Source organism: Penicillium verhagenii (assembly GCF_028828195.1).
Source record: "Penicillium verhagenii strain IBT 33310 chromosome Unknown utg000002l_segment0_segment0, whole genome shotgun sequence".
NCBI classification, from domain to species: Eukaryota; Fungi; Ascomycota; class Eurotiomycetes; order Eurotiales; family Aspergillaceae; genus Penicillium; species Penicillium verhagenii.
Window position 1 is genome coordinate 3,386,104 of NW_026643166.1, and position 20,748 is coordinate 3,406,851.

Genomic DNA, 20,748 nt, shown 5'->3' on the forward strand with positions numbered 1-20,748 from the left:
AATGGAGAAGATCGTGCAGACTGAGTGACTGGACCATGGCAATCAGGTTCTCACAGAAAGGTGGCAAGTGTTGTTTTTACCATTTTGATTTAATGAAATTCGGAGCTTTGAACATTTGAATGCAATTGAAAAAAAAGTTATCTTGTAGCTAGACGAGCTACATTAGAGCAGGATATACAGCCAACCTTCCGGGAAACGAAACTGGTAATGATGTTGTTGTCGATGAAAAAAAAACCCATGAAAGTTTAGCTCAGATCCGACAAAGAGCCCATACTAAGACTGTAGTCACTGTATTGTGCACTGCCTTCCATGCTCCCCCTCACAGAGCCTTCAGACGCACCCATGTCAACCTCGATTCGTCGGATAATAGTAAGGTGAGAGTCCACGTGGACTGTGCTGGGCTCGGGTAACAATGAATGGCGGTACTCTACGTGTGCTTTCAGAAGGGGCTGGATGATCTCATTTGACGTAAAATCTTGAAGCAGACAATCGAGACGACTCATCATGTCGTAGATTAAAGGGTGTTCTGAGGAAGAACCAGTTTGTGCAATTTGTGATTTTCGCCTTAATGCAGCGTTTGGTACGCAAATATGTACTGGGATGCTCCACGTCTCTCCAGGTCGAAGAGACTTGAGGTTGATGCTCTCAAAGGCTGATTGAATTTCACATCCGTATCCAGGGGCGATGGATATTTTTAAATCATCGATGGAGCCAGCGCGTATTCCAGTGCGAATTTGTTGGATGACTCTGGAAATCCTGCGTATAAAATGAGTTTCTCGGGGACCCGTGTCAGAAGCGCCGACTGTGTAAGATATATGCCAACCAGACGGGTACGACGGATTGTCCTTGTCTAGTGGTAGAGACGGGTGGGGAGTTATGGTATGGAAACCGATCGCGTGGTCAATATTGGATATCTCAAGATGGTCCGGTGGTGTTGCAGAGACAAAGAACAAATGGGGAAATGCGTTGCGGGGTGACCGTAAAAGTATGCAAGACACCCGGTGGAAGACATCTCCAAGCTCAAAACTGACTTTGTGCTTGCTAGCAAACCGGGAGAAAGATTTCAGTGCAGATCGAATAGCTTCAATGGAGTGGAATCCTAATGGAAGTAAAACCTCGAACCCTTGATTGGATCGCCCGTCTACATATGCCAATGCAATCCTGTCATGACGGTGTGTTATGTGGTTGGCGAGGACAAATGAGGCAAGGTTGATTTGTGATAGGAATTCGGAAGATGGCTGTTGCCTGTGAATGAAAACATTAGTTTTCATCGGTTTGCCAGGCGGGAGGAACTTACAGAGCGTCAAGGAGGATGATTATGTCCAAAGGAGCAATACTGGAGGCTCCCGGGGAGAGCATGGGACTAACATCGCCTGAGATATACACCGTAGCCCATAAGGATGTCGGCTCTTTGCCAATGTAACTCAAGCTGGTCGATGCTCTCACTTTCACGCATGCGATGGGAAGGTCCATAGGTCGTAGTAAAGGATGGGAAGTTGGATCCATATCGGGCTTGGAGTCAGCACGAGAGCCCCCAAGCTCAGACGGTTGATACGGACGCGATGCGTTCCAAGAACCGGAACTCCAACGTATAAGTACTTGGGGGTTTGCCGCGAAGTGCCTCTGGGAATTGTTTGCGGGTCTAGGGGTCTAGTAGTCAATCAATTAGCAAACCAAAGGAAACCAAAGCAAACCCGGGAAAGGCGGCTGGGGTTCAGTCACTTTTTCCAGGAACGGATCCTCCAAACAGTAGATTTTTGAGCTGTTTATATCAGGTCGCCCAGGCCGGCGGACTTTCAAGACTTGGATTTGGTAATTACTGTCGCTGAGGGAAGGTGTTCTAGTAGAGGATGCTGGTTCACAACACCCATCAGTGACGCTTGCAGTGAGTGATGAGCTTCGGCGGGGAATTCGAGGGTAAGACGAAGATGAGCTGTTATTGTGACTTCGTGAGACGCCGTATCTCTTGGTTGTGGGTGTCTCAGAAGCCTCTTTGGTCACAAATCCCCTAAAACTGCTCGATACTACTGACGGGCGGTTCATATTCGAGTGCCCCGTCGGAGTTTTCAGTCTCCCGATTCCCAACGGAGCTTTCCAAATCAGATCGAAGCCTTTTCTTTTTTCCTCGGTGTTCACGAGAGCGACACAGTCGTAGGAGCCACTCAGGCCGGGTGAATCTGTACTCTGAACAGGCGAGAATCAAGGCCACGGCACAAAAGAGGATGACAATAGGAACAAGTACCAATGCAATAAGCAATGCAGAGCTTTTGAAATCAAGGGATAAAATATTGGCCATCTTGGTTAAAAGTAAGCAATTATGAGGATCAAAAAAGGACCAAAGCTTTTGATGTTTGCCGTCAGTATATTCATATTCGGCAGGAATGATGCAGCGGCAAGTAAGAAAAAAAAAAGGGGGGGGTATATTAAGGCAAGCACGAATCATTGTTCCATATGTACATCCACCACCGACTTCATCTTCTCTTTGACCGAGTCCACCGTAGCATTATCTAGCCTTGAAAACCGTATCTGATTGAGTTAGCAAATTATACACTACGCGGAGCAGACAATACTTACCATTTCATCCCCACCACCACGAGTAGCACCACCAAAAAGCATGGGGTCAGAAAGACTGGCTCCGATCTCATCCTGTACTCGCCGAGCCCAAATTCCATCCCAATGCCAGTCCCCAGGTTGCCGAGCCTGCGGGCTTCCTTTTTTCCATTCACAAGATCGATCACCTCCGCGGCGGTGTGCTTTCCACGCATGCCATGCTCCCGGATTGCCTGCGACCTCGACGGGTAAGGAGTCGAGGACTGATTCATCGTCGAATGTCGAGCGAATATAGTCCAGAAGCTCAGCAACAGGTACAGATTTCCTCGCTTCCGCAAACCGGTACTCTGAAGGGATCTGGGCAATGCGAGGAGTCTCATCACTGTCTGTGACTTCTTCGGTATCCACCTCGTCAGAGGTGCCAGATGGACCAACATCCTCTGCTGATGGGGGACTCGATTTGGCATCCGTATTTGTCGCAGTGCCTGCACTGTTACCGCTCACATTTCTTGATGAAGTTCCAGACGCTAGATCACTCCGCCTGTCCCTGCCAAACCAGTGGGGAAATCCATGTCTGAGACTAAACCCGCCAGGGGATAGCCGTTCATCGTCCGTCGCGCTGACGGTATTATCACTTGCGGAGTTGGTACTGAATGTGTATGTAGTCAGGGGCACAATCAATGGATGAAATACATCGGTTGCAAACGTCACGAGAGGTGGCAGGTCCGGGTAGATGTCTGGGAAGCGGATTTGGAAACGAAGAATAGCCGAGGCGTAGGGTCCTAGTAGAACAAACTCCAGTGTCAGCTGTGGGATCAAGGTAATCACTTGCAGTCTGTACTGATATATACCGGAGCGAACAAAGATGACACCACTCCACAATGTTGGGTCGCCTGGCGCGAGGCTCACATAGACCCCTGGTGGTGCAGCATGTCGCAAGCTCGAGCTGTACAGATTGTCAATTGAAACAAACTAAGACAGAATATTGGAACACGGTAAAGACGCACAATTCCAGGTGTAGCTGCTGCTTTCTAACAGATGGAACACAAGGTAGCCTGGTGGTTGACATGGTAAAGCACGAGTTTGTAGGTTTGGGCTGAGACGGAGTGACGGAGATCCCGCGGAGTTTCAATACGTTGCTTATCGCAGGCCTTATCGCAGGCCTTATCGCAGATCTCGACATGACTCGGACTAGCATATGTACGAATCACGAAGTCACGACTTCCAACTTGAAGGTTAGTGTAGATGGAATACATATTCATTTTATCTCCATTGCGTATTAGCAGCCTGGAAACTTCAATAAATCCGCTAGGCAGAGGGATATCTGAATAAAATCAATTTTTATAAGCTCTATAGTCTATCAACATATGTATAATGCCAATCTATCTTTGAAGTTCTAAACCTTGTCTCAGTATACCAAAGTGCATCATTCCCTCCCCAACCCCTTCATAGATTCCACCAGCGATTCCCTCTACCCACCAGCTTGCCAGATTGGCTACTGCCACACCCACGCGACCTTCATTAAATCTGCAAAACGCCGAGCCAATGTTGACACTTTTCTTTCCTAACCCATCCGCCGCGTCTAATGTTGTCGTAACGATTCTTTGTGTGATGCGGTGCGATCGCTCATATTCGTAAACCTGGCGCAACAGAAGTCTGAAATAAGGTAAAAGAAAGCGAGCCAGAATGAACAATTGAACAATACTAGACGCAAGAAGTCTATGAAGGTATGATCGGGACGGAGGCACTGCTTTGGGGAACATGCGGCTTTCCAATTGTGCCGAATACGGCTGCGAAGAAATCGCCATTGATGATTTAACATCATCTGGAAGGCGACATTGAATCATGGTCGTTTCTTCCAGAGTAAGATCCGATGGGAGCGCATCTAGCAGGTACATTAGAGCATTGATGTACAACGAACGTGCCAGGCGGCCGTCAGCTTGAGGCTGTTGAGCTTCGTATCCCGCATTTCGCAAGAGATTATAGGCTAGACGTAATCAGTAACTCTAAATCACAGGTTTGTCTTGACTTGAACATGATCTCACCAGGAACTACTCTGTTCCATCGTAAGCCAGATTCCGTCTCATACTTTGTGGGGTCCGCGCCCTCGTCGGTAGGAGGGGTATCCGAACACCCAGATTTAGACACAAAAGAATCTAGACTATCGCTCCCGGTCGAGGGTCTTGATAACTCAGAAACCGCTAATTCTGGTGGCTGGCCATGAAAAGAGAGTTGTGGCTCGGACAAAGATGCCAGTCCGTGCTGCAGATCCCCGCTCGATTCGTTGTCGGCGCCAGCCCTGTGAGATGAATAGAGCCTAGGGAGCCGACGCCGAATGGTGGCTGTGATGGGAGGTAAAATGGAGAGCCTTGTGTACTCCATGCTTCCGGCCAGTATATCAAAGTTGATTGTCGGGTACCGTAGAGGTGTTCGTTTTGTTTTGAAAATATTTGCATGGGTGAACAAGAAGAAATGGGGATCTTTTTTTTTGGGGGGCTGGGGCAAATTGACAGATAACGGCGCGCCTGCAGATTTTCACCATTTTGTGCATGCGGCGATTTCACATGCTTCACATGCCAGCGTCCTGGTATCTGATATGCTGATAAGAAAGGTCTGTGCGTCTAGATTCTAGTCTTTTGATGGAAGGCGAAAAGGCCCCACTTCACTATCTAGATTCCAACCGTCTAGATGTTTTAAGCTTGTCTTTTAAGCTTGTCTATAGATCTGATACCAAATAATCGTTTGCTGGAGCCAATAAGTTCAATGTTGAGCTGTCAAATGGTTGAGCGAAATATCATAGGCACATGTGTCAGAAAGGTTCGCTCCGGGCTTTACCCAACGACTCAACAAATCACATCAAATCATAAGCGCTGTCAACGTTGGAGACGACCCAACGCATTGATCATGCACACATGTGTATACATATACAAATGCCACCAATAATGAGGGCATCAATACACATGTGCATGTGTACCTGCTTAGGTTCTTAAATCAAATCATAGAGCCTTGCCTGTAGAACATTGAATATATAAAATCTGATTCTGTGTCGATTCTCCGGCTAATTGGCTAGGTCGATGCCTACATAGCTACCTACTAGGTACTACATGTCGGAAACCGGTGCCCAGGTGCCAATTACAGACTATGGTATTTACTAGTACTTGGTATTATGTACACATGCACAGATTGACTTTTTCACCACATGTGCAAGAGCACCCCGTAACACTGATCTGACTAACCCAATAATTCAATTTTGGAAATATTTGAAGGATGAAACAACTCTGTTTCACGGTAAATAGAATATTATATTGTTCAAATGTTGTTTTCGATTCCTACAGAATTATATGTAATTGTAAGATCACCCAAGCAATGTGCCTCACAACTCTCCGTCCATGACAACATTTGAAGGGTCAATGTGAGCTTTAGAGCAGGGGAGGTGGTGAAGTGAAGATTCCAAGGTCTGGAGAGAGTGAATCAGTGATCAATTGATGCGGGCTTGACCTAATTTGGAACATTGGAAACAAGTCATCCACATATGCATGAATGCGAATGGAATTCAAGATCAAAAGACCAAATATACCTGAGCTAGTACTTGAGAAGATAAATCGTCAATCAATTTGGCTTTCAAGTGGTTCTTTCCAAGGTTATATACTATATACCACTACACAACTAGGTTTATGAGATCTTTGTGTTTATGTAGATTAAAGCCCTTTGAGAATGACAGATTCCACGGTTTCAATCCAAGTCCCGCGGCAAACTGTTCACCAACTTGAGCCACGTTTTGAATTGTAGTCTACTAGTGAAGGTTATTTGAACAATAGTGTGAAATGGAACAAATCCGATAGGAGGTTCCTGAATTGTGAACCACGACCTTCTCCAACCAATTGGGTACTCTACAGATGGCCAGAATGTTTACTAGTAGAAACTCGCTCGTAAGGACATATGTTTCAAGGTAAATCTAGCCGATAGCCTAAAATCGGAAGAGAATTCCGTTACAATACATAGAAAGGGATATTTTGGTATTTTGGTCTTCACCAGCCGAATTCCGGTTGGAGTCGGATCGGAGGAAAATTCTCGGAACGGTGAAGAATTTTTGAGGCTTGGCGGGGAAGCGTATATCGTCGTTTCGACTCGTTTGTACGGAGCACTATTAAAGTTGTTTGTTTTATGTATGAACCAACTTTAATACATTCATGTGTTTAGTTCTCAGTCCAAACTTCATTTATGTCATACTAGTATGACAAGTTGTCCCCGACAAAAAACGAATCTTTCTTGAATCATGCATAGTAGTACTATGTATGTCGGTAGTTTCTATTGTTTCCACGGCAGTTTTGTGACTCAAAACCCCGGTTCTTGATTAGGTCTATACGAAGAACACCCCCAGAAAAGAAGTCGTCATGGAATACTCTAGATTCAAAATAGAAGTTCATTCTCGAAGATTGTAGATTGAACTTTGGAGTAGTTTGTATCAAACCTACTAGTAGAGCCCCATAAGCCTCCGATATCGCGGGAAGATGATTCATTCTTGCCTAATTGGGAAACGCCCTTTTGCCCCGCTTTGGACTAAGCTAAGCCTAAATAGGCTTGGCGTTGACATGCGAAGGGCGTGCAGCTGCGTCTTCCTGACCACACGCGGAACTTCTCTCTTACTCCGGTCTCGTCTATCCCGCAAGTTGAACAGATGACGTTGGGTAATCTTGGTCTTGTCCTATTTGATCGGCTTGACCGACTCTTGGGGGGAGGGGGGGAACTTAGCGGCTACGAAAGGTCTGCCTCGGGCAAAGCCACCACTAACAGTCCGTTATGACCGATTGCTTATCGGTATGGCACGAGCCCTCTCTCTGGCTTGGGCCAGGGCCCGATTAACTGCTGGGTCCAAGGTCCATAGAACTCCACTTCCGGGATTTGATTATTCACCCAGTCAGCTCTACCCCGGACCAGGGATACCCTTCTCAGGTTAATCTTTTTCAACCTTCCACGTATCCTCATACCATTTGCAAAGACCAATAATCTTTTTTCTTTTGCTTTGAAAAAATTAAAACCCGACGGTCTTAACGGCCGGAACTCCATATTGAGAAGCCATGGAGTACTTCGACTTTGAAGGTGCCTCATCGGCTCACGAATCCAATCACCCAAGCGACGATGTTGCTTCAGTTGATCTAGAATTTGAAGAAGCCGGAGAACGGGACGCCAATTTCAACTCAATAATCCAAGATCAGCCATTGGATTTTGTTCATGACCCGCTTGTCCCGGAGACGGCCGAACAAGACTTACCTGATGCCGTTGGTCCCGAACAGGACACCGGAGTCTACCCCATGTTCCGCGCCGAACAGGCCTGTGACTTTTGTCGACGAATGGGCCTTGACTGTTTTGTTGCCAAGCGTGGTGTGATGCATCAGAACGGATGCACCTGTTGTATCTCTCTTTACCGTGAATGCAGCTTCACTCATGCCAAAGTCCCCGGAAAGTTCCTTCAGACATTGCACCCAGTGCCGGAGACTGTTTATATTCCAACGGGTGGCTTAATTGGCAAGAGAGCACTCAAATCGGTTTCCTATGGTGGATTTGGGGATGATTCAGATTCACGTTCTCGCAAGAACAGCAGCACCACTCGATTTTCGCGCAAGGCTCTCAATGTTCTCAAGGGTTGGCTGCGCGATAACAATGATAATCCCTATCCCACCGAAACCGAGAAAGATGATCTGAAGAACAACACCGGCCTGACAAGAACACAAATCACCAATTGGCTCGCGAATGCTCGAAGACGCGGCAAGGTTCGCCCTTCTGCTGCCACTGACACTGGAGTTCCAGGCGCCATAAACATCCCCGGTCAAAACCCAACGGACATATCGCTCATGACTCCCATTGAACGTTGGAAGCACTCGCCACCCGAGAACGAGCCTGCTACTATCAGTGATATTGCCCGTGCCCTGGCGAATCCGCCATTTGATCCGTCGCGTCAACAACGCCCACCACAATCGAGTCACGTGAGGGTCCGTCGCCCTGGATCTACCAATGAGTCAAGCCACGCAAGCTCAGACCACAAAAGATATACCGCCTCGGGAAGTAGTTTGGGTACTAGTCACTCATCCCTGTCCGATCTTTCCTTTGCTTCTGCATATTCCCATCGATCTTCCCTCTCATTTGGTTCAATGGATCGCAAAGAACGTCGCCGTCGCCGTAAGGCATCGGTACCTGTCAACACCTTCAATCATCAGAAGGCTCGAGCTGTTCGTCCATTTCAATGCACCTTCTGCACTGACTCCTTTGCTGCAAAGTATGATTGGCAACGTCATGAAAAATCTATGCATTTGATTTTGGACAAGTGGACATGCTCACCTCATGGCGGTGTCACCGAGGAGAATGGTACACTTCGATGCGTCTTCTGCTTCGCCATAAACCCTGACAAAGACCACTTGGAAACCCACAACTACCTCAGCTGTCAAGAAAAATCAATTCAAGAGAGAACTTTCTACAGGAAAGATCATCTCAATCAGCACCTCCGCCTCATGCACAATGCCAAATTCCAGCCCTGTATGGAAATTTGGCAGAGTAGCATTACCAATATCAAATCCCGCTGTGGGTTCTGTGCATCAATATTGCACACGTGGAAGGACCGTGTGGACCACCTCGCTGGCCACTTCAAAAATGGGGCCAATATGTCCCAATGGCAAGGAGACTGGGGTTTCGAACCCTATATCCTTGAGCGTGTTGAAAACGCCATCCCACCTTACATGATCGATTATGAGTGGCGCTCACCGAATCCCTGGACCACCGTGCAGGCACAAGGTGACGACACTACCCCGAGGCTGAGTGTACCTCACGATGCCAATTGCTATGACCGCCTCTCACACGAGCTCACTGCGTACATCCATCATCAAACCACGGAGGGCTTGATCCCCACTGATCAGATGATACAAGCTGAAGCCCGTCGAGTGATTTATGGCTGTGATGATCCTTGGAATCAAACCTGCGCCGACAATCCTGTCTGGTTAGGCATCTTGAAGCGAGATACTGGACTCCAATCGGTTGTTCACGATGACAGGATTCAGTACTCGGATCTTGGACTACAGCCTCCCTTCGCCGTTGATGGAGGTCTGCGCGATCCTCCACCAGAAACCAATATTTTAGCGAGGGCCGTATGCCCTGGTGCACTTCCCAGTACGGCTGTATCTAGTCCTGGCTTCCGCAGTCCGGCATACCCAGGAACTGGTTTTTCTTCTGCCGGCCCCAGCGGCGCAGGAAGTCTCTCAGGCAGCTATGTTGGTAGCGCAGGGATGATATCAGCTGGCGTCCCAGCATTTACCTCTGATTGGAGCAGTAGCCTTCCAGGCAACGCTTCGGCCTCTTCCGCTCCTGCAGAAGGGTCTGCTGATCCGTTGGTGCAGATGGGCTTCGATCCAGAGTTCCTGCAACGATTAAACGATAGCTACAGTGAGCTTGCGCCGCCTGAGTTGGATGACCACCTACCTTTGGGTGATTTTACAGATTATGAAGGCAAGGGAAAACAGAAATGGGTGGATCTGAGCCAGCGAACCCCAGATACCATTGGCATTCTCCATTCAAAAGAGGGCGGTCCTCCTGCATCAGAGATTACCCAGCAGGGTAGACCTGCATTTTATGATAATGTCGAATTTTGATTGATGTCTCCGTGATGGTATTCACTTGCAATATACGACAAGTTGACCTTGCGAAGGAAAAGCCTAATGACCTTTTTTTTTGTTTGTATCTTTTAGTGACCATTTCGACGAAAGTATTAAAGATCGGTTTTTGTACTACAGAATGAATTCACATTACAACTTTTGGCGTTTCTTAATCTTGTGCAGTCACACCTCATCCTCGTGGAGGAAGCTCGATTTACAACCAAGCCACCACTACGCGTCCTTGTTCACATCCCGATGCGTCATTTTTTTTTTTTCTCTGCTGATGTTCACACTGCATTCTATGGAGTACATACTATGACCCACTTTCCACACCCGTGGGGCCCCCTATGCACCCAAATAGTGGATTTTGCCGATTGAAAATTCGGAATTCCGTCGGAAAGCTGATTGACTCACACCCGACACTCCTCAATGGTCAGTTTTTTTTTTTCTTCGTTTCCGACCCACCACTTTGGTTGGACCTTGTTCAACAAGCAAAACGCCGAGACAGCCTGTCTCACTCGTATCCAGGGATCAGGTAGCTTTGAGATGGCGTACCTGATTCGTCCCACGCGGACAATCTGATCTAGATGTGCCGAGGTTCATCTATGACCATCTCCCTGATACGTACAACGAAATGCAACATTAACTAGCAGCGCTTTGACTCTGTCATCTAAGACCTTGCATGAAAATCATTATCATGCGGGCTTACTTCCGCCCGAGATCTTGGTTGGTGGCTTGGATCTTAGATCTCCCCCTTTCAATATTCAGGCGTCAACGGGGCAGAAACGAACTTCGCCCCGACGCTGGGGAAATACATCACCATGTGATTAATTGTCTTTGGACTTTAGCACCTGAGACTAAACCTATAACGGAAATGAATCTATTGCTCGGACCAAATGCTCTCCCTGCCCGACCCTGGCAGCAGACTGCAAGGTCTCATGGTCACCGATGCACCCACATCCGGGGACCTGATCATTCTTTCAGCTATGATCAAATTGCGGGCCCAAAGTTCCCTACTACCATGTGTTCTTCGCATTAAAGATAGAGAATGAGGCGTGGTGTATGAGGGTAAACCTTGAGAGTGCTGGGCCAGATTGAGATGGAAAGCGTTCCTGGAACACATCCATATCCCTCATCGCTTCCAACGTTGACGTTGCGTATATAACTGAGACCATGTCCGCATACATGCTGTGGTACATTGAGGTCCATCTATATTCTGATCTTATCTCTGATTCCAACGGTCATCATGAAATCTTCTGTTGCTACTTGGGTATTCTTCGCCTTAGGCTTCGTTCAATGGGCATGTGCTGAAATTGTTTATTTCTCTATCTATCTCACCTGGGCGCCAAGAGAGGTTGCAGGCTTCACAAGAGATGTGATTCTGGTCAATGGTCAATATCCTGGCCCTCAATTGAGTCTAGTGCAAGGCGACGAAGTCATCTTCGACGTTCGGAATGAATGTCCATTCAACGTCACTGTTCATTTTCATGGTAAGCTAATTAAGTCAAAAAATTAGGGGTCTTGAATGCTAAAAATAGAAACAAATAGGCATTGAACAACTGAACACACCGTGGTCGGATGGTGTCCCAGGTATGAGCCAGATACCAATTGATGAAGGGGATTCTTTTCGCTATCAGTGGACCGCACACCAATACGGTGCATACTTCTACCATGCACACCATCGTGGCCAAATTGAAGATGGTCTTTACGGCCCGATCTATATCGAACCGTCAAACTCTGAAGAGAGGCCCTTCAGTATGATCACAACCGAGGCTTCTCAGCTTCAGGCTATGCTTGTTGCAGAAGAGAAAACCACGCCGGTTCTACTTTCAGACTGGCGGCTTTTAACATCGGAACAAATTTGGGCAGCCGAGGAGGCATCTGGCGTAGATGCATTCTGCGCGAATGCCCTTTTGATTAACGGGAAAGGCTCGGTCTATTGCTTTTCAGCTGCAGAACTCGATGCTCTGACAACTGATGATCAGAAATCTGTTTTGGGCAACGAATCACTGACAGATATTGGGTAAGTAGGAGCTACCTAATTCGAGAATTGGCTCATATAATCTGACTCCTCATTAGATGCTTCCCGCCCGATAACGTCGGCACGGAAGGAAATTACACACATGATTACAACAAGCTGCTACCGACCATGTTTTATGGGTGCACGTCATCTCAAAGTGCTCATGAAGTCCTGACTGTCAATAAGAATGACCAGTACGTTAGTTGGGATTTAACCAGTACAGCTGGGATATTACACCTAATGTTCTCCGTGGACGAACACGACATGTACGTCTATGCCGTCGATGGTCGGTACATCCAGCCCGTCCTCGTGAATGCCATCAATCTTCCTAGTGCAACACGCTACTCAGTCTTGGTACCCCTGAACCAAGTCCAGGGTGACTATACGATCCGCATGGTGAGCGGAACTGCGCAACAAATCATCAATACAACTGCCACACTACAGTACGAGGGTAAATCTCAGCTCACCCGACCATCCATCCCATGGATCACAACACAAGGCACGAATGCTACTGCCGACACAATTCTTCTGGATGACACAACCATAGTTCCATTCCCAGCTGTCTCGCCTGACTATACAATCGATCAAACCTTCAAGCTGCACATCGACCATTTCAACGCGTCCTATCTATGGACTCTGGGGAACACCAGTTTCAATCTCGAACTTGAAGAGTCGCAGCCTCTGCTTTTTAATCAAACCGCTATACCCAGCGACCTAATCATCAAAACAAAAAACGGAACATGGGTCGACCTCATTGTCCAAGTCGGTACACCGTTGCAGCCTGCCCACCCGATTCATAAGCATTCGAACAAACATTTCGTTATTGGTCAGGGAGACGGTGATTTCACCTGGGATTCTGTCGCAGACGCTATCCTGGAAATCCCTGATTCGTTCAACTTGGTCAACCCACCCATGAGAGATACGTCAGCCACGCCTATCGCGGTTACGGGGCCTGTGTGGATGGCATTGCGGTATCAGGTTGTGAATCCCGGGGCTTTTTTGATGCATTGTCATATACAGGTTCACCAGGATGGAGGGATGGCGTTAGCCATTTTGGATGGAGTTGACGCATGGCCGACTATCCCAACTGCTTATTTGGATGGATCGGGGTTTTGAATTGCATATAATATCGAGATATGCTTTTTGACGAGATGGGTTCTAAGGTTGGGGAATTGATGCCCAAGGATGTGAGTAGTAAGTTTGACACTATTCATTTTGACAAATATGGTATATACTAGAGAATCCTGCTGGGATTAGCATCCAGATGTCAATGCCTACTTTGCATGCGGAATGTTGCAGTGCTAGATATTTGAAATTAGCACTTGAGTGGCACATATCTTAAGTTAATAGGTCAAATTGGGGAGAATTGGAAACATTTGAAGTTTGAAAGTAGGATGTTTTTTAGAGCATTATCATACATCATTGCGTCCAATACATGCATGTGATCATCAACTTGACATAAGAAAGGGACTAACTGGCTAAATAACAGTGGAAACGCCCAAAATGTGTAATATATGACAACAAATCAACGCAAGGTCCAAACGTTTCGGCTCATCTCATTCCAGTCGTAAATGCTAAATTTGCGAGTTTTCTTTCTTTCCATTATTTATTCACTCTGTTGGGCCATCGATTGAGTCTTCGTTTACTCATCAATGACCTCCTGAGGGGCTTCCAGGATAGTGTCCTCGATCGCCACTTCAGACGTAATTTCCTCCTCGATCAGTTGCTCAGGGGCATCGGTGATAAGAGGAACTTCATTTTCAGTTTCTCCCGATGATACAATTGATGATTGTTCCTCAATTTCAGGAGTATCAGTCTCGTAGGAACCATCGGTGATTTCCTCTGTAGGATGAGGCTGCTCTAGCTGCTCCTCTGGCTCGGTAGGAAGAGGGATTGTGTTTTTGTCCTCTTCCAATGACACAACCAAGGTTGCTTCAGCGGCCCCGGGAAGCTCGGTCTCGGTGGCATCTTCCGTGGCATCTTTTGAGGAATCAAACCCCCTCAGCTCCCCCACTGCATCTATATGAGAAGGATATTCATTTTTGTGTTCTTCCATTGGCTCGGCTTGTTCTTCGAAAATATCAATCTCAGTTTTCGGGGATGGAGACGGTGCAGTGATCGCATTGACAATATTTTCCATAGAAGTTTCCATAGTCTCCATAGGTAAAGCGGTCTCTTCAACAGGGAATGCCTCAATTGATTCGGAAACTTCCAGAGTGCCCGTCACCCTTAAAGTTGGAAGGGTTTCCACTTGAGTGGGCCTGTCAAAGGCAACAATTGAAGCCACAGACGAAGGGGCCATGTTCAAGGACTCAATGCTCACGGAAGGAATGGATGAGCTTGGTGAGACCACATCCGCAGTTGTAGGGAATGAAAACGACTCCATGTTTTGGAAGAAAAATTGGAGAGCCGGCACCTGGTGCAGTTGTTGCGGTCGAGCCCCCATAGCTAGAAATGCGACCGCGATCGACATGATCACCAACGCTATATTACGCTTGTCGCTGGCCAACACTCGGATATAGTTGATCAGCAAAGTCCCAAGAGCAATCTCGGGCTCCGGTTCTTTGTGTGAAATGTCCGGTGTTGGCTCTGGAACATGAGGAGCTGGCGGTGCAGCAGATGGAATCGAGCCTGCCTCGCTGAATGACCTAGCATGTCTTTCAATACTGGCCGAGAGACGCCTGGCGTCCATATCCCGGTGCCCCGCCTCGCATATAGCCAGTATGGCTTGAGGCTCTTCCTTCGGCACAGCCGCACGCTCCTCCAGAATCCGCTTTTCTAACGCTCGGCGCACATTTGACGGCAGCCAAAGCCCAACTTCCACATCAACTTTCTCCATCTCTCTCCATGCAGCTGCCCACGCTCCAGCGCGCATCAGCCCATTAGCTGCAAACACCCTGATCTCCCATTTTCGGTTGGTATCAGTCTGTCGAACAACTCGTCCGCCACAGTCTAGACACTCCTCACCCTGTTCTCCATCCGTCTCGCTTTCGCTCTGGTCGGAAACTTCGCCCTCGGATTCGGGGTTATTTTCTTCATGGCCGAAGAAGTGGCCTTGGTGTACCCGTGGGCGCTGCAACTCCAAGCTTTCCAAGAGTCGCTCTTCAAGCATATCATATAAATCTTCAGGGTGTGAGATCAGGACACCTCTGTCGCGAAGGACACCAGATCCGACTTTCTCTTGTAATCGTCGCCAGCGTTTCCAGTATTGATGTGGGAGGACTTGCTCCACAATGTCCTGGTTCTGCAGATCCGAGGCACCAGGGACCGGAAGAGAGGGTGCTAGGAGGTTGCAATGCAGTAGGACAAGAGGATAATCTTTCTTCGGCTTTGGTTTGTTGGTCAAGGTATTAGGCGAGTAATATGGCGAACGTTTCACAGGTAAAGATCCAGGTGACCGCATTCCCGCCCGACGTCTCGTGGGAGTGAGATATTCATCGTCCTCTCCTTCGTCCTCTGTGTGCATCTGTATAGCGCGCACGGAGCTCGGTTTCCGAAATGCAGCTTCCCGAGGACGGATAGATCGCATGTTTCTAGGCGGATCGTCGAATCCACCAAAACTGGCTTCGGATTCCTCGATTGAGTAGCCGACCATTTTCTCGTGCAGATTCCCTGATGACATTGAGTCCATATGGTTGATAGGGTGTATAAGAACGGAGGCTGGCATAGAGGAAATGGAGGAGCGGCTCGATGCTCGTGATTTCAGGTGTTCGAGATCTTCGTCCATTTCGTGGCTAAATATGTCACTGGTCGATTGTCGGTTTGAGGAGCTCGATGAGTTATACTCGTAGTCTTGACTGTAGATTCGGCTGCCATCTGTTGCTGATCCGTTATCGCTGGGTGGAACGTGGGACGTTTCAAACGTGGCGAGTAGATGCTCCTTGCCTGGAGGCAGACAAGGCTGGGGGCTTAGGATTTCATTTGAGGAGTCAACTCCAAGAGGAAGATGGCTTTCATCACTCAGTCTCGCCATAGAGATTCATGTATGATTAGAAACTTCGAATTTGGCGTGATACGCTGATATGTATCCGATGGTTGGTATGCGGTGACGATGTGTTGACAGTTGGCTCACCGCTCCGTCTCCCAGGGCAACCATCTAACCGTTAAGCTACTGTTAGGCTCCGGCTCCACTACATACAACCTATAGTTTAATTTCCAAGGTCGTTTAACATACTATACTGGATAAGGAAGTTCATCTATCATATTGGAACCTTGAAAATGATTCGTCAAATAAGTGCTGGTAGTTTCCCTTCAGATGTCAGGTACTGAGTGAATTTTGGGTTGCGTTTCATGTCGCAGACTAGTAAATATTGAAAGAAAGCATCAGGCGATCTAGAAATTGCTCGAGGATATACCACCAAACGCCAGTTATAACAGGCAATCAAGAGAATGAAAAAAAAAAAAAAACATAATAAAATGAGAAGAAATGAATCCATATTCAACATAAAGCTCGCTCAACAAAGACATGACAAATGCAAATCTGACTTGAAAAGGAGATACATGTACACGTGAAAGGTTTGGATCGTTACGGCGGAGGCCGAGTATTGTCGTCGGGACTCATTAGGGGATAATTATGGTTTTCACCAAAGAGACTGAGCACATCCTGCGGTAAATATTCCAGCCATGGTACGATTTCACCGTTGGCGAAGGGAAATGAATCTTGATGGTGCAGTGTGTTCATGTCGACGTCGTGGCTCCCAATCATCATGCCTGTGTTGTTGTTGTTGTTGTGCATTGAGGGATGCAGGTCATTCCTAGAGCCCAGTTGTCCATGACTTCCGTGTGGATCTGTGGCTCTAGAAGAAACAGGGTAACCGTATGCGGAGGTCTGGCCATCCAATTGGCTGGAAGAAAGGCCTGGGTTGAAATTCGACTGGATTGACGCGGTTGCACCAGGTCCTGACTCAGTATAAGGAGAATTGATGCTCATATAATAAGGAGATTCGGTGCCGAGCGTATGTGAAGGGACTTGAGAGTATTTGTTGTTCGCAGTGGAAAGGGAAGACGCCTGGCTTTCAGCATGGGAAATGGATGGGGTGAGGGGGTGCGCAAAAGAGGAACTCGAGCTTGCTCCAGCATTTGTAACAACTGGTAATGGCGGGAAGCTGTGACTATATTGAGATGAATATGTGGGTTTTGCGGTGCGGGCCTCGGATTCTGTATTGGGCATCTGATACAGTAAACTCAGGTTCGGCTGTGAGGAGTTGGTGGCCCCAGTGAGCGCCCATCCAATGGCTAGAAACGAAGCCATATTAGTAGGAACTTCTATTCAATTAACTTTTGAGACTTACCCTGACCGGGGTCAAATTTCGGTGACCACCTCCCGTCGGTCGGGATGTCTGCGACGCCTGGGGGCCTCTGGGACTTTTGAGCAACATCCGACGGCTGACCTGGGCGCCAGCTGGCAGCTCCAAACGGCGTTTCTCCCACAATGTTCTCTGCCTCTTCTGTGGTGTACAAAAGAGGGTTCACGATACCCTTAGCCTTCTGATCTAGCACCGTCAATATGTATCCAGTGCCTTCCCAGTACGAGTTCAATGCCTTTAACGCCTTGTAGCACCGCTGATAATTCTCCTTGGCAGCGGAGGCAAGCAAAATGTGCTTGGCAGTCGAATTTCGTTCTGAACCATGAGGCGGCTCCATTGTTGGCATCACAAACCCACTGGATTGATTGCTCAAAAGCGGCTCCGGCAGAGGCGATGTTCCCCTGGATGAAGGTGATGTGTAATATGCGCTTTCCATTAAAAATGCACAGGCCGCAATGTACATCGGCTGACTGGTGAAAGGATTACCGATGAAACTCTTCCCATCTACTAGTTCTGAAAATGATAGAATATCAGCGATGGTTTTTGCCGAGGACATTGAAAGTTCACGGCTGTTGGGATAAAGATGCTGTATTGAGCCGCCAAATGAGTTCAAAAGCGTAGGCTGGTGAAGTAGCACAATCAAGGTGTGAAACCACTGGTAAACGGTTAGCGTCATGCTAATAAGTAGAAGTGAAACTACCCACAAAATGAAGCAGAATGAAATTAGTCCCTTCTTTCGCTTTGACATATGCTTGAAAATTCGCTGCGTTAAAATGCAATTTTGGGGACAATCGCTGATAGATGCCTACCCAAATGGAAGACATGTTAGAAAGGGGGCCCATGTAAAATCATCCTTGGAGTTCCTACCTGTCAAGTCACTTTCCATACCGGCCAACCTTTTGAGTGTATCAGGGGTCACATGGTTGACATCTTGTATACCGTTAATAAGATCCGTTACTCTCCCGTAGAGATGAATGACTCGAATGAGTGGCGGAAATGGTGCGGGCCAACCATTCGGTAACTGAGATTCAGACTGCAGAGGGAAACAGAGCTCAATATCCTCATCCCGTAGGGTAACCGGCCGGCCTGTTCCCGAAGAAATGACGCGATCAAGAAAGAATATACTCCAAAAAGTGTCAACTCGTTCCTTTTCTCGGGCCCGTTCGGCTCCAAAGGCAGGTTGCTGGGTTTTGGGGCTCTGGTATACATCGAGATCATCGTACTGATCTTCGCGCAGCTTTCCAGCCTGCCCAGTCATTACCTCACTCGGGGTCACGCCTTTCCTTCCATAACTATACTTCAACCCCTGGTGCTTTTGTAATCCAAGATCCTGGGCCATCCTGATTGAAATTCCCAAGTACATCCAGAGACCACTATCGTGATTAGATCCAAATTCCTCATATGCCAGTAATAGGCAAGCTTGGACAACGGAGAGTGTTGGGCATGATAGCGAATCAACCAGGGCGCTCATTGCTCGATGTGCAAAAGGTAGACCACGGTCCCACATTCTGATATCAGCCGGAGGCTGCGAACGGTCGATGGGAGGGGCCTGAGGAGGTCCAAGTAATGGGTGGGGTGAAAATCTAGCAGCCAATGCGCAAACAGCATCCACTAGCATAGTATCAACCTTTTTCTCCTTGAGGTCCTGAAGAAATCGTTCTCGCTGGAGGAATGGAAAATTGCATCCCAGATGCATAAAGAAGAGATCGCACAGGTGAGAGACTAGATTTGATACCGGGGGCGTGTCATCTCGGTCGTAAAACGGGATCTTATTGGCGTCTCGACTATCACGGCTCTCTACTGCCGACGGGCCACCAGGGGTATCTGAAGGCCTGGGGCTACGCAGTGGGGATAACGACTCTATTTTGAAGTCATCCAAATCAGTGAGAGATCAAGCATTTAAAAATGCCGAGTTGCGCAGCCAAGTTGGGAAACAAACCTGATGACATTGATGGATTGCTCCTACGTGATCCTCGGACTTGGACAACCTAGTATCATATTAGAAAAGAAAAAGAAGAAGAAAAACACCTTCGCTTGACTTAAGTAACGGACCATTTGTTTGAAGCCAGGTACAATGGCGGTGGGCCCAAAGTATCGAAAATACGGGACATGGGTTCGGTTTCCAGAGCTAAGAGAAGTCCTGCCTAGGTCACGGTGAATTTTAGTATCTTGGTTTACAAACCCTGACCAGCCTTCGGGCCTATGTAGACAACGGTATTTCCAACTTACTGCTTCCTGGTGTATCACCGGCGGCATGCGAGTCAGACTCCTTGTTTGTACGCGCGGAAGTGTCTCGAGATAATGAAGCATCCTTGGACTCCGATTGCTTTGATATAGGGGACTTATTTGGTATTTGTTGGGAAAGAGGTCTTGGTGTCGGTGCCACTGCTGAGGCGGGTTCGGGTGAATAGCTCCCCGATATCCGTTCCTTGTGCTGCTTTGTATCGTTGGACCCGACAGGAAGGGCTGGCGGTATTCGTGAGACCGAATCGGACTGGGACCGCTGGTGGGCAGTGGATTCGCCGTACCCCAGGCAAACATGTTTGTAGTCGGAGCATGTCTTGCACACTAAACCGAGGTGTAAGCAAGGTATCGCCAGAGCTGTGGAAATGGCGTAGCATGTTCGTACCTGGTTGTTCCCCCGAACATCTAATCTTGCGACGGCGGCAGGTTAAACAACTATGAAATCCCAAGTTCCAGTTAACATCTAGCCAGCTCGTAGATTATTCGAATATGGAGTGCGCTTCACATACGCGGCGTTGACTCGGCGCCTTTTGGTTTGTGGCTGGCCATCGGTGGCGACGAAGCGAATCTGTCTAGGGCCAGAGGTATTGCCGCCATTCTTCACTTTGGAAGAAGGGGGGCTCATGGCGAGCGACAAATTTATCCGTGATCACGACCCATTGGGCACAGGACGTTGGCCCCGACGGCGTCGTTGCGATCGAGGTGACACGCGAAGCTTAATTCGGGATGTGACGGAGTATAGGACAGACGAAGCGGTAAGATAGGTCGTGAGGGAAAAGAGTGGACTTTGGAATGGTAAACGTCATGAGGCTTTGGCAGGGATTTCGTTGGTGGGATGCACAGGGGCCCCAGAGCCCAATAGGAAGGGGTTTTGTAGCTCTGTGAGGATAAAATGTATTGTTTTAGAGGGGGGGGGGAAAGATGGGGTTGAAAGGAGGGGAGAATTTTAGTCCGATTCCCTATCCTTCCTCTTTTTCACTCTTTCTTT

The 20,748-nt window shown here is 47.8% G+C and overlaps 6 protein-coding genes across 6 annotated transcripts; 2 read left to right on the plus strand and 4 right to left on the minus strand.

Moving 5' to 3' along the window:
- Positions 1-245: 245 nt before the first annotated feature.
- On the minus strand, positions 246-2,043 carry N7466_001240 (uncharacterized protein; the record flags this gene model as incomplete). The annotated part of the gene is made up of 3 exons (XM_057160638.1): positions 246-1,245; positions 1,298-1,650; positions 1,723-2,043. The coding sequence occupies 3 exons, from the start codon at positions 2,041-2,043 to the stop codon at positions 246-248; spliced, it is 1,674 nt and encodes a 557-aa protein (XP_057026886.1).
- Positions 2,044-2,550: 507 nt separating this feature from the next.
- Positions 2,551-4,519, minus strand: N7466_001241 (putative ubiquitin-conjugating enzyme; the record flags this gene model as incomplete). The annotated part of the gene is made up of 3 exons (XM_057160639.1): positions 2,551-3,496; positions 3,598-3,778; positions 4,465-4,519. The coding sequence occupies 3 exons, from the start codon at positions 4,517-4,519 to the stop codon at positions 2,551-2,553; spliced, it is 1,182 nt and encodes a 393-aa protein (XP_057026887.1).
- Positions 4,520-7,628: 3,109 nt separating this feature from the next.
- On the plus strand, positions 7,629-10,187 carry N7466_001242 (putative homeobox and C2H2 transcription factor; the record flags this gene model as incomplete). Its single annotated transcript, XM_057160640.1, has 1 exon — positions 7,629-10,187. The coding sequence occupies one exon, from the start codon at positions 7,629-7,631 to the stop codon at positions 10,185-10,187; it is 2,559 nt and encodes an 852-aa protein (XP_057026888.1).
- Positions 10,188-11,436: 1,249 nt separating this feature from the next.
- On the plus strand, positions 11,437-13,326 carry N7466_001243 (Laccase abr2; the record flags this gene model as incomplete). The annotated part of the gene is made up of 3 exons (XM_057160641.1): positions 11,437-11,680; positions 11,739-12,213; positions 12,270-13,326. 3 exons carry the CDS (start codon positions 11,437-11,439, stop codon positions 13,324-13,326), a joined length of 1,776 nt encoding a protein of 591 aa, XP_057026889.1.
- Positions 13,327-13,852: 526 nt separating this feature from the next.
- Positions 13,853-16,183, minus strand: N7466_001244 (uncharacterized protein; the record flags this gene model as incomplete). The annotated part of the gene is made up of 1 exon (XM_057160642.1): positions 13,853-16,183. One exon carries the CDS (start codon positions 16,181-16,183, stop codon positions 13,853-13,855), a length of 2,331 nt encoding a protein of 776 aa, XP_057026890.1.
- A 552-nt stretch (positions 16,184-16,735) lies between these two features.
- On the minus strand, positions 16,736-20,385 carry N7466_001245 (Zn(II)2Cys6 transcription factor; the record flags this gene model as incomplete). Its single annotated transcript, XM_057160643.1, has 9 exons — positions 16,736-17,445; positions 17,502-18,171; positions 18,221-18,321; positions 18,384-19,376; positions 19,456-19,504; positions 19,569-19,660; positions 19,746-20,084; positions 20,146-20,195; positions 20,270-20,385. The coding sequence occupies 9 exons, from the start codon at positions 20,383-20,385 to the stop codon at positions 16,736-16,738; spliced, it is 3,120 nt and encodes a 1,039-aa protein (XP_057026891.1).
- Positions 20,386-20,748: the final 363 nt, after the last annotated feature.